Below are 12,924 nucleotides of genomic sequence, written 5' to 3'. Positions count from 1 at the left end.
AGTGGGGGTTAGGCTTACTCCGCATTTCATCTCCAACATTCTATAATAATTCCAGGTCTTTGTCAATGTGGAGAGGTTGTATCGGCTCTATTTTTCTAAAACGAAACAATCACAAAAATGGCACCCAGCGTGGACAATGAAGGATATAGTTCGAGAGGGCCTCTGGATGCTTCAACCACTGTCGTGGTGGTTGGCGCTGGGCCGTCCGGGTTGATGCTTGCGTAGGTCCACTCCCAACCACCATGCTTGGTCAACTCACAGTTTTGCAGATGCAATTTGGTGCGATTCGGTATTGATGTTACAATCCTCGACGATCGTCCGGACAAGACCTCCACCGGCAAGGCGGATGGCATGCAACCCAAGACGATTGAGACATTCAAGCAGATGCGACTCGCCGATCCTTTATTGAGAAATGCCGCCCGTGTCTACGATATCTCTTTCTGGGTATGGCTTTACCACTTCAAGCCTCTTCGATTGTGGCTGACAGATCCCAGCAATCAACGGCAGATAAACCCCTCCACCGAGTCGGACGTCAAGAGCACTATCCTGAGCGCCTCGTCGGTGCCTCCGATCCTTATATCCTTCTTGCACACCAGGGGATGGTTGAAGAGGTCTTGATCGATGATATGGAGGCTCGAGGTGCCTTCGTCATGAGAAATAGTCGGTTTACGTCTTGCTCGCGCATGGCAGGCACAGGGCAATTGGATATCGTATATGAGGACCTAGCGAGCAAGACCATCAAGACTATCCGGGCCGGCTACCTGGTTGGATGTGACGGTGCTCGATCAAAGGTTAGAGAGTGTATCCCAGACGCACAGTTGGAGGGAGAGGTGACCAACGCATCATGGGGTGTGCTGGATGGTGAGCTCATCCGGTTCTTCACGTACAGTACGAAGCTAAGGAATAGGTGTCATCGATACCGACTTTCCCGACCTCTGGAGTAAAGTCGCCGTGCGTTCCGACCAGGCCGGTTCTATTCTTTGGATCCCTCGCGAACGCAACATGACTCGATTATACGTTCAGCTAAGCGAGACTGACGGCGAACGGGTTGATAGGTCCAAGGCTACACCGGAATATGTTATGCGACGAGCCAGAGATGCGATGCACCCGTTCCGCATTGAGTGGAAGACAATTGAATGGTTCGGAAATTATGTCGTGGGCCAACGAGTAGCGAAACGGTTCATGGACTCCGAGGCGCGGATATTCATTGCCGGTGATGTATGATATCTCACCCAGACTGCATTGCATCTGCTTCATGCTAATACTCAACAGGCTGGACACTGTCACTCTGCTCTGGCAGCCCAAGGAGCGAATACAAGCATGCATGACAGTTTTAATTTGGCATGGAAGCTTAACCTTGTCATTCGTGGTTTGGCCAAACCGTCCCTTCTAGCCACCTACGAACAGGAACGACGGAAGATTGCTTACGATCTTATAAACTTCGATGCCGAGCATTGCAAAGCTTTCTCGCAAGGTGAGGCTGCCCTTGCGAAGAACTTTGATGAAAATATTCGCTTCATCTCTGGCGTGGGTGCAGAATATTCGCATGGTCTGCTGAACCGAGGCAGGACTGCCATATCAACCCCCCTGCAGCCTGGCACCCTCCAGCTTCCAGCCAAGGTGACTCGATACATTGACGCCAACCCTGTCTCTATCCAGCTTGATATTCCGATGTTGAGCCAGTTCCGTATATACTTCTTTATTCCTGATGTTCCAAAGGCACTTGGGTTTCTCGGTACCATATGTAAGGGACTCGACAATGCGACTGGGATGGGAAAGGTACCCTCACGAGCAAGTCAGTCATATGCGACCCAACCCCAAGGAGCAGCCCCTTCAGACGCTTTCATACAGCCACAGAGATATACCTCCGTGTCCAGTGTCTTTACATATGCGATGGTGACTCAGTCTTCCAAGTCTGAGTTCGAAATTGCAGATCTACCCAAGGTACTGCAGGATAGCCGCTGGACCTTGTATCTTGATGATGTTGATTCACCACGTTGTACGGATAAATGGTTTGGGTCATTGCAGGGCGAGCAGGTTGGCATAGTGATTGTGCGACCCGATGGATACGTGGGGAGTATTGATACTTGGGAACTGACCGCGGGCACAGAGGCTGGGAAGTGGATAGACGACTATTTCGCTTTTATGATGTAAAGCAGACTTAGACTTTCGTGACAATGTATGATGTTATGGACAATAATGAAGTAGAAAAAGTTACTCAAGGAGTGTTGTCCTGACGGTGGCATGTATAGTCCCTGCGTAGAGGGATTTAGGGGGAGGAATCTTTTACTCGGAAATTGACAATTTTACCAGTTTATAACAAAATCCTGCTGAAACAGCTTTTGTAGATAATAATATGTTGTATGATTCTGTGAGCTTCTTCTTGTCCTGAATCCTTGGAGACATGTCTTAGTAATGGAGATTTAAGGTATAGAGGCTATGGATGGGAGATATATATCGCTCACAGTACGAAAGCCTACATGTCTATACAGGTTTTTTGATAGAAATATCCAAAGGCCAATAACTACACCAGCTCCGTGGTCATCAATATCTTACGAGAAATCCAATCGAATGGTACTATTTGAGACTCTAGTCAAAAACAGCGGGCCAAAGATATCGCGTGTTGTGTACTCGGATAAAGTGCCCTCGGGTCAATGCTTTTGGCATGAAGCTATACGTGCCAAGACTGGAGACTAGTACTTCACAGCTGCCTGAGCGAGAGTGGGGGGCAGGACTAGGCTTATGGTGGGGGTGGGACAACAATTAATGTACTCTCAATTGACAATTCAAACCGAGGATGGCCTATCCCACTGTTGTCCCACCCTTCGTACCTCGCAATCATGGGAGCGGGGGGTGTCGATAGGCTATATAGCCATGGTGCTTCTACCCAGTGGAAAGAAGCCAATCCTAACTGCAATCAATTACTTCACAATGGGCTCTATCGATACTGTTGGACCTCTGTTTCAGCCCCTACGCTTGGGCGCTGTGTCCCTCAGCCACCGGGTTATCCAAGCTCCATGCACTCGGATGCGATCGACGAAGGAGTCGGACGGCGTGTTTGTTCCCAATGAACTTAACGTTGAATACTATGCGCAGCGAGCGTCACCTGGAGGTCTTATGCTGACAGAGGCAACTCCGATTAGTCGACTTGTATGTACGAATGCTAGTCCAGTCACGGCGTTAATTAACAGCTCAGGCTGCTGGGTATCCAGGTGTCCCCGGTATCTTCACGCCCTCGCAAATCGCCGGCTGGAAGAAGGTCACCGATGCAGTGCACGCGAAAGGCGCCTACATATTTTGCCAGTTATGGCATGTTGGTCGGGCAACAGTGCCATCTTTCATTGAAGGAAAGCAAGCCCTTAGTGCCAGTGATATCCCCATTAGCGGAAAGGCATTGGATGGTAGCGAGTACAGTGCGACACCTCCGCGGCCCATGACGGTGGAGGAGATCCAGGAGACTGTGCAGGAATATGCCGCTGCCTCCAAAAGAGCCATGGAAGCAGGGTTTGACGGGGTTGAAATTCATGGTATGAACGGCGTGCCCCCCATACGAAGAATCAATTGACTCACAATGATATCCAAAGGCGCAAACGGATATCTCCTGGACCAGTTCCTGCACGACAATGTAAACAATCGTACAGACGACTATGGTGGTTCTATCGAGAAGCGGTCCCGGATTGTCCTCGAAGTACTGAAGGCAGCCTCCGAGGCCATCGGGGCAGACCGTGTAGGCATTCGTCTATCACCATACAATTACTTCCAGGATACTCGAGACTCGAACCCGAATGTTCACTGGCTCTCACTTTGCTCGCAAATCGCCAACCTCCCCGCCGAAGTGCGACCCGCATACGTACACATGATTGAACCTCGCTTTGACGAGGTGCTCGATGAAGATGCGAAAATCGATTCGCTTTCCTTGGAGAGACCATCTTTGGATGTGTTCCGACCCACGCTGAAGAAGGGCGGCATCGCTTTCCTAGCCGCGGGGAGCTTCAACCCTCAGAATGCTGGACCAAAGTTGATTGACGACGGAGCGGACGCGGTGGTATTTGGCCGGTGGTTCATCTCGAATCCCGATCTGCCTCGACGGTTGAAGGAGGGTCTGCCTTTGAACCCTTATGATCGGTCGACCTTCTATGGAGCTGACCCGGCGGAGAAAGGATACACGGACTACCCTTTTTACAGTAAATAATAGAAGGCCAGAGGAGAACACAGAATGGAATTATTACACTATTAAGATAAGCCTACAAGTACCTTCATTGCATCATGAACAACTGCCCATCGGACAGTCGCGAGTTGCTGTGCCATCGCTGCTACTAAAGGTTTGGGATCGTACTTTCCCGACAACGCTGCCAGCTCTGTAGTACTGGGACAGTTGGTCATCATGACAATCAGTGAAGACAGGTCTGTATTCATTCGGGGCTCGGACGACGCTGGATCCATGCCCCGATGAAAGACCCAGCAGGCCAACGTAGCCAAGTAGAGGCACCAAGGGAAATGAAAGGCGTCGGCCTGGTCCCAATCATGAAGACTCAACACCGCATCTTGCAAGAGATGTGATGCATGCCGTGCCACGGTGGTCGATGGTCCCGAATCCTCGTGCAGCCAACGACTAATATTCTGCTGGGATCTTGACTGGTCCGCTGGAGTGACAGTTCGTCCTAGAATTTGCATTGCTCCCGCGACAATCTGTAAGTCGAGGATTTCCACATTCAATGCCAGGCAAGATGCATGATAGAGGGCATGGGCTGCCATCTTCAACCCGGTGAAACGACGTGGATCGGCAGTTTGTCCCAGCTTCATAGCGAGGCAATCGGCATCAAAGTCCACTTTCCATAGAACATAAGACCGGCTCATTCGTGGAGTCCAGGCTCCCACCCGCTCTGGCGTTTCCGACCGCAGTGTGGTTTGATCTCGTCGTTTGAGATCGGCCGATACCGACATCAAGCCATGTAGAATTACAGTGCGGGCAAAGACATTCAGATCCCGGGGTCGAGACACAGATCCTGGGGTAATGTAGCCCTTGAGAACCGTAAGGAACGGTCTGTTTGTTTCACGGGCAGCAAAGTGCGCCCACTCTCGAGCTGACGATGCTTCCCAGGCGGCAGCGCTACATGGCAAACAAGACCGGATCTCAAATGCAGACATACAGAGGGACTGAGAGAAGAGAACCGCGTGCTGAGTATCCCACATGAAGCACAGCATCGCCAGCCGCTTACGCTGTTCAGCATCCATAGCCTGCCGCCATGCCTGATCCAGATCCTCAGACCGAGCTAGATGAGGCGTGTCTTGTATACTGCAACAGTTACTACGGCGAATGAGCTTGATCAGAACACAATGGAATAGCTGAGCGCGTTCGCGCTGCTTGGGACCCGCCCTCATCTTTCCAAAGCAGTCGATGAGGAGCATCGTTTGCAAGACCCAGAACTCCGGCTGGGGAGAAAACTCTTCATGGCACAAAAGTTGGCTGCGAAGTTTGTCATGGATTCCCACGGCCAGCTGATGCGCTTCGCGCGTGCTGTACGTCGCTCCCATGAAGAGAACAGCCGCCAGAAAAATCGGGTCAATGGTATCTGGGTTGAAGGTTGGCTGATGCACCAGAGGATATGTAACATTGAAGCGCGTAAAGAAGAGATCACAATAGCCCTGGAGAGCCCCCAGGGTAAGCAGAGGCGAGTCCAGCGTCCTTGGACGGCCGTCAATACCTATCGGGGACACCTGCATGACAAGAGATAGGATACCTCGCCGGCAATTCTCTGACAGTCGTGGCAAGTGTGGCGTCGGACCGGGCCCTAGAAAAGAGGCCCCGGACATCCAGTCCGTCTCCAGAATATCGGGCATAATAGAGGACAGTGTAGATTGTGACGTTTCTTCTTTGTTCATCATGGAAGCTACCTCCAACAAGGCCGATGGACCATCGTACTTGTCGACTGCCTGATTATATTCGGTGTTGAGTGTACCAGGGAAGGGTTCTGTATCGAAGCCGAGTGGAAAATCGAATTGATGAAAGGCATCATCCAGAGAGGCGACATCGAACAGCCAATTATAATTACAAGTTGCTGCAAAAGGAAGATTGAAATCGGTTGCTATGTTCAATTAGATTAGTGGAAGTCGTATTGGAACAAGGTGCGACGCATACCTGTGTCCATACTAAAGAAGTCCCCCATGCCGCCCAATCCGACATTAAATGATCCGTCCGCTGCATCAAACTGTCCTGGAATAGGCTCAACATATGGCTCAAAAGGCCCGCCTGGCATCATCGGCGCCAAGAATGGATCTGCCTCGACAATAGATAGAGAGCTTGGGTCTGTACCAGAAATCGGCGGAGATATAGGGGCTTCATCCATAGGGTCTTCCTCCTCTTCTACCACTAAATCCTGACCCGTGGATGAGGAGGTTGTCGAACGTGCTCCCGACCGCATCTCTCGCTGTGAGGGACGTACTATGATGGTGCCATCGCGCGCTCTGCGAGTCCGCTTGCGTGTGTTCAAGACGCCCAACCCTGGTCCACCCGCTTCTTCATCTCGTTTCTCATGTCGCAACATGTGCCGAGCTGGGTCAGTTAGCCCGGGAGACTCAGATCAAGGTTGGACGTGCCTCTAGCCTACCGAGTAGATCTGGACGCTGAAAGTGGACCGTGCAGCGTTTACACGTAAAGCCTTTGCGAGGCTGCTCATGATTGAGTGCATGCCGACGCAGATGCTCGGCGCGAGTGAAGCTTTTGTCGCAGCCGGGATATTCACAAGGGTGATTCTTCATTCTGCTGCCAAGGCTGTGAAGCATTTCTGTACTCAACTCAATGGCGGTTGAAGTCCGGGTGTATCTCCAGGATTAAGAGATGCAGGGGCCTTCGGACTGATGACCGATGTCGCTGATAAGAATGCGGGGAAGCTTGATTGATAGAGAAAAATTGAGCTTGATAGGGGGATTGATATGCTCCCTATCTCTACTAGTGGCCAATAGTGATCACGATGTCAAATGAGTGATGATTGGACATGCAAAGCGAGGATGCTACCATTCTCATGGTGATAGCGAACGTGGGTGTGGTCAACATAGCCCTAACATAAAATCCTCCCCACGGCCATAACCCTCAACCTATGCAAGATCTACAGGAAATACCGCCATTCCATGCTCCTACTACCATTCTTGACCTGACTAGTATCCACTCCATCTTCTCTCAGTCTTTGTCCTTGTTTCCGATCGCGACGACGATTCTCCAACCGCATCCATAACCCTAGTCCCGTCACAAAGATAATGCACACGGTATTGCAACAGCACGTCGCAATTAGCGTAGGAAGGTACCTGCGTTGGTTTAGTTAAAAATAGTCCTTCTACCTCCTCAGGATCAGGGTGCAACATACTTTGGCGCATATTCCGTTCGAAAAGTAGCAGCACTCACTACCCCCGCGAGATTCCCCAACCCTACAAAAAATCCCGTATTCGCCGCGCGAGAGTTTTCATGGACATTGTTGTTATTATGCCACGCATGAACCAGGCAGGATGGGATATATGCGCCCGATGCCATGAGAAAACAAGCAAAATAGGCTACTCCCTTATGTTGAAGAACGTCGATTGCAGCTAAAATCACCATCCCCACAAGGGACAGCGTCAGAGAGAATACAATGTGAAATGTTCGCTCGCGGAAATAGTCCGATGATTTGGCGACGCAGAGCAACACGACTGCACCGACGAGATTTGGAGCAACCGTCCACAAGTTGGTCTTGACGACGGAGTATCCAAGACGTTGCACGATCTGCCTTGGTCAGAGTTGAAACCTGGGAGACTATTGTGGACTCACTAGAGGGAAGAAGTTCATTGCCGTTGCGTAAGCAACTGGGTAGGTAAACGTTATTATGCACCAAATAGGGAACTGCCAGTCGCCCCAAGACTGAAAGCAGGCTTTAAGATTAAATTCGGTCTCAACCTCCGAGGAAGAGTCTCGAAGTAGTCGAGCTGTTGCTGCGCCTCTCTCCCTACTGTTCAGGAACCAGGCCGTCTGTGGATTATCCGGTAGGATCAAAAAGCCCAGGACTCCAATTAGCAGGGTCATTCCACCCTCGATGATGAATAAGTATTGCCACCCTTTCACCGAAGGGCTGTTGATTTGGAATACGCCGAAGGAGATCAGTCCACTAAATGCCGAGGCCAGAACAGCGAATGACTGGACAATAGCTAGTCGAAAACCCATTTCCCCACGGGTGTAGAAAAGTGTTAAGTAAAAGGTCGCTCCAGCAAAGAAACCTGCTTCAAAAATGCCGAGAATGATACGAATGGCAAGTAAGGAACCAAAGTTCTTAGCTGCACATTGGCAAAGTGCAAGAATACCCCAAACAACGGACACTTAGAGAATCATGGCGGACAAGTTAGCTACTTCCTCGGGGCTGTTGTCTAGGATGGACTTACTGGATGAAAGCATGATTCGACCAGAATAGCGCTTGATGAGCAAGTTCCATGGTAGGTCAAATAAACCAAAAGGAATATAGAAGACAAGAATCAATAGCGAATAATCATTGCCCTGAAAATGCAAGTCCTCGTCGAGACCGTCTGTTTTGGCATTTGCCAAGTTACTCTGGCCATGTCAGTACTGTGCCCGTAGCTAAACAAGGATAATTAAGACGAACACGATCCATGCAATCAAAGAAGTACATCTACAGGTGTCAGCTTAGGGCCATTTTGTTTCCTCTGACTGGTCTCGATGTTCTCTCACCAGGCACAACATTGGCAATACCCACAGGTCCACTTTTCTACGGTATGCCCGTTCGGCGTCTCGGTCTGCATAAGTGGAGCTTTGCCCCATATTCGCTTCGGCATTTGGGGATACTGTTCTAGATTGCTTCAACTCAGACATATTGGGATGTGGAAGAAATTTGCATGATCCTTTCTGACAGTTTATATTACAGACGGCCTACTTAAATGCTACCACACGGCTTACATGGCTCAAAAACATGCTCGTGGGCTAGGACCCTATCTGGTATCTACTATACAAGCTGTATGATATTTGGTACAAAAGTACTCATATTGCCAAGTCGAAGCTAAAGATGGACTACCGAGATAACAACCCCGCGTCGTGCGTAGCCTTGGCCGCAGATCGTCTTATCAATGTGACCGGACGCATCAGCTCTATCACCCCATCTTTGAGCAGCACCCCCACTCTCGCCTTGTCGCCCTCTTCGTCTTCTGATTGTGCATGAGGGGTTGGACATCGGCATTCTGTCCGAGTCATGGTGGGAGTGAGGAGATCTCGATAGTGTTTATGGGGGATATATTCGCGCGGGACATATCGTTGGCAAAGTCAGACACAGGTTATGACAAGAAACGCCTGCACGATACATACTAGTACCGATAACTAGAAACGATGGCTGCACCAACTGCTCCCCCAATCCTGGACTTCTCTCCCTTCTACGGTGGTGACAACGAAGCAAAGGCCAAATTGGTCGAGGAGGTGCGCAAGTGTTGCCATTATAATGGCTTCTTCCAGATTACAGGCCATCGTGTGCCGCTTGACCTGCAGCGCCGTGTCATGAATTGCTCCAAGCGCTTCTTTGACCTACCCTTAGAGGAGAAGATGCAAATTGACAAAAGTATCACCCTCAATCAGCGCTTGAGAACGGACCTTAGCTGACTTGGTAGATCTGAACACCTTCAACCGTGGTTATGAGTTGCTACGATCGCAAATGCTCGAAGCAGGCACGGGGCCTGAACTGAAAGAAGGGCTCTACATTGGCGAGGAAATCCCCGAGGATCACCCATACTATGTCCAGAAAAAGCTGAACAGTGGTCCCAATCAATGGCCACAGACTGTCCCCGACAAAGCGGAATTCCAAAAGACGACGATGGAATATTACCATGCGGTATTCGAGCTCGCGAAAGATGTGCTGAGTGTGGTTGCATTAACCCTGGGTGTTGACTCGACCTTCTTTGAGCCTCTCACAGATGGCGCTGTTGCCACCATGCGTTACCTCCACTATCCCGCGCAGCCGAAAGACCAAGACGAGAAGCTCAATCGTGGAATTGGAGCACATACCGACTTTGGGTGTGTCACTCTGCTCCTGCAGGATGACGTGGATGGCTTGCAGGTCTTGGACGTGCCCACTGGGCAGTGGCTCGATGTTGGTGCCTCCCCTGTCCATCTTTATACCATAGCTAACCCAAGTCTAAATTTACAGGTAAAACCTGTCGAGGGAGCCTACGTCGTGAATCTGGGCGACCTGTTTATGCGCATGGCCAACGATAAATACAAGTCCAACATTCACCGCGTGATTAACAAATCGGGCCGTGAGAGATATTCGATCCCTTTCTTCTTTAGTGGAAACCCGGACTACCTGTGTGAGTGCTTGCCCAATTGTCGCGAGCCGGGCGAATCAGCAAAATACCCCCCGATTACCGTCCAGGACAGGGTGACAGAAGCCTACAAGGAGAGCTATGGTCGGGCGGAGAAATACAAGAAGGAGCTGGAGATGCAGAGCCTGGCGTCTACTCCAGCCGTAGCTTCTGTCGGAGGGTAGCGAACCAAATTGGAACGTTGTTATGTTTTTCGTTCAATGCTTTCATGACTCAAACTAAATTGTTCTCAATATGAATGTACCCATATATCTGATGTTTGTCTTGGTAGACAAATGGATACCTGTAACATGATGCTCGTACGATATGCCGTCAAGCGGGATATGCTTCCAGCTAGTACAGGCTGAACAATGAACATCTTCCCTACGCCTCGCCTATAGACACGCAAAGGTGGGTGAAGGTGATACGAGGGCTAGACGTAACCATATCCCCCCACCTTTGTTATCGCCTCCTGGCGTTGTAAGTGCTCGAGCATGATTGGCTGCTACGCAACGTCAGCAGAATTCACAGCCCTAAAAGTGAGTATATGAATTGGCATAGTAGCATGGTCTGAATGTGAAGGGAGAATCACTAGGATCAAAAGCATCGAAAATGGATACAGCTCACTTGGAAAAGAAGCACAGTCAAGCCGGGCATGATGCCTCTCCGGATAAGGCTGCTGGTAATGTAATTGCCCTCGATGATAATGAAGCTGAGCAGTTCTACGGCTCATCTACTACCCACGCATACCGCCTCAAGTCAGAGTTAGTAGGAAGGTGCATGGAGGAGATTGGCATGGGAAAGTGAGTATCCCGAGCGCCTCAGTACGTGAGAATCAGGACTCATGAAATTAGGTTTCAGTGGAAGCTTTTTATAGTAACAGGCTTTGGATGGATCGTGGACAACGTAACTATGTACTTTTCATTCCTCAGTTATCCAATGCTAACGTTGCGCCTCGCTAGTTTGCCTCTCAAGGTATTGGAAGTGTCCAGCCTCCTATCGAACAAGAGCTTTCGGGGATTGTCCATGTCAGCTACAGTTCGATTGCCTACTACATCGGTCTCATCCTAGGAGCATCGTGCTGGGGGATCTCCAGTGACCTAATCGGTCGACGGCCCGCGTTCAACGGTACAGTGCTTATAGCAGGCATATTTCTCTGTGCCGCTGCAGGATCTATGAACTTCGTGGCTTTTAGTGCTCTCTGGGCGGTTATTGGTACCGCAGCAGGCGGGAATGTCCCCGTGGGCTCGATGATGTTCTTGGAGTTTATTCCTATGAGGTCTGTGTCGCTGCAGTCTAATGGTCATCGGATAACTAATGGCAACCAGCCATCAATATCTTCTCACGGCATTGACCGCATGGTGGAGCCTAGGTCAATTGATTGTCTCCTTGGTAGCATGGGTGTTCCTGGCCAATTTCAGCTGCCCAACGAACGCGACTCCGGCAACCTGTCCCCGTCGTGAGAACATGGGGTGGTATGTATTCCTATCTAAGGTACAATTCAAAGCTAACCCACTGATACTTAGGCGGTATACACTCGTTACACTTGGAGGCATGTCTCTCGTCTTCACATTAATACGCCTGCTTGCTTTCAAGCTCCCGGAGACTCCACGATACCTACTATCTCAGGGACGGGATCAAGATGCCGTGGAGGTAGTTAACTATGTTGCCAGACAGAATGGAAGACCAGAGCCCTTGACAATTGGCATGCTCCGCGAAATTGATACCCGCCTGGGCACGACGCCCAGTGAAGATGGGGCACACGCACGGATTTCAACCAAGGATACGATCGCTGAAAACATGCGAGCCTTCAAGGGTAAACATTACCGCGCTCTATTCGCGACATCAAAGCTTTCCAGACATACCATAATCATTTGGGTGATATGGCTCACTATTGGTAGGCCTGAGCACTAGAAAACACCAGCCGTGGGTTTCCTAATTGACATTCATGACAGGCATCGGATACCCCCTCTACTTTAACTTCCTTCCGTCGTATTTGGAAACGAAATTTACTGACGGCTCTTCCCTCTATCTAACATACCGCAACTACTGCATCACTTCGGCTGTTGGAATTGTGGGTCCGCTATCCGCTGCTGTGGGAGTCAATACCACGCTCGGCCGCCGGTATATGATGGGAATCTCGTCCATAGTGACGGCCGTGTTCCTTTTTGCCTATGTGGGGGTCAACAATTCCACTGCCAGTCTGGCCTTCTCCTGTGTCACCAGTATACTGGCTAACTTTGGTAAGCGAGCATAGAGTCGGGAATACCTATTGACCGCTGAAACTCACAACCTTCACAGAGTATGCTGTCATGTTCGCCTTCACCCCGGAATCTTTCCCAGCTCCCCATCGCGGCACAGGAACGGGCACGGCAGCAGCTCTCTTGCGGCTGGGGGGATTGGTGGCCGGTCTGGTTTCATCTCAAACCGGGTTCACCAGCGCGCCTATCTATGCCAGCGCTGCAATGTGGGTGGCTGTGGGGATTCTCTCTTTTGGGTTGCCGTTTGAGACGCACGGACATGACGCACTGTAAGATCTCCTGTGGGCAGTAGTTATCGAGCGAATTGCCCTTCTAGGCCACTACGAGAACCTAATGGTTGGGG

The 12,924-nt window shown here is 50.3% G+C and overlaps 5 protein-coding genes across 5 annotated transcripts; 4 read left to right on the top strand and 1 right to left on the bottom strand.

Annotated features, from left to right (window-relative positions):
- Positions 1–117: 117 nt before the first annotated feature.
- On the top strand, positions 118–2,154 carry AO090701000893 (uncharacterized protein; the record flags this gene model as incomplete). Its single annotated transcript, XM_001823621.1, has 5 exons — positions 118–221; positions 270–444; positions 495–861; positions 908–1,218; positions 1,273–2,154. 5 exons carry the CDS (start codon positions 118–120, stop codon positions 2,152–2,154), a joined length of 1,839 nt encoding a protein of 612 aa, XP_001823673.1.
- A 777-nt stretch (positions 2,155–2,931) lies between these two features.
- Positions 2,932–4,769, top strand: AO090701000894 (alkene reductase; the record flags this gene model as incomplete). Its single annotated transcript, XM_023237106.1, has 4 exons — positions 2,932–3,150; positions 3,197–3,527; positions 3,585–4,184; positions 4,723–4,769. The coding sequence occupies 4 exons, from the start codon at positions 2,932–2,934 to the stop codon at positions 4,767–4,769; spliced, it is 1,197 nt and encodes a 398-aa protein (XP_023092327.1).
- Positions 4,770–7,106: 2,337 nt separating this feature from the next.
- On the bottom strand, positions 7,107–8,848 carry AO090701000895 (uncharacterized protein; the record flags this gene model as incomplete). The annotated part of the gene is made up of 6 exons (XM_023237105.1): positions 7,107–7,302; positions 7,362–7,753; positions 7,799–8,298; positions 8,404–8,569; positions 8,622–8,648; positions 8,708–8,848. The coding sequence occupies 6 exons, from the start codon at positions 8,846–8,848 to the stop codon at positions 7,107–7,109; spliced, it is 1,422 nt and encodes a 473-aa protein (XP_023092328.1).
- A 507-nt stretch (positions 8,849–9,355) lies between these two features.
- On the top strand, positions 9,356–10,505 carry AO090701000896 (isopenicillin N synthase family dioxygenase; the record flags this gene model as incomplete). Its single annotated transcript, XM_023237104.1, has 3 exons — positions 9,356–9,491; positions 9,607–10,109; positions 10,167–10,505. 3 exons carry the CDS (start codon positions 9,356–9,358, stop codon positions 10,503–10,505), a joined length of 978 nt encoding a protein of 325 aa, XP_023092329.1.
- Positions 10,506–10,932: 427 nt separating this feature from the next.
- On the top strand, positions 10,933–12,854 carry AO090701000897 (MFS transporter; the record flags this gene model as incomplete). Its single annotated transcript, XM_001823625.1, has 7 exons — positions 10,933–11,123; positions 11,175–11,226; positions 11,283–11,599; positions 11,649–11,795; positions 11,847–12,217; positions 12,276–12,563; positions 12,622–12,854. The coding sequence occupies 7 exons, from the start codon at positions 10,933–10,935 to the stop codon at positions 12,852–12,854; spliced, it is 1,599 nt and encodes a 532-aa protein (XP_001823677.1).
- Between the last annotated feature and the right edge of the window lie 70 nt (positions 12,855–12,924).

This window comes from Aspergillus oryzae, chromosome 5 (genome assembly GCF_000184455.2).
Source record: "Aspergillus oryzae RIB40 DNA, chromosome 5".
NCBI lineage: Eukaryota > Fungi > Ascomycota > Eurotiomycetes > Eurotiales > Aspergillaceae > Aspergillus > Aspergillus oryzae.
The sequence above is the reverse complement of the archived record's forward strand: the minus strand, read 5'-3'. Positions and strand labels throughout refer to the sequence as shown.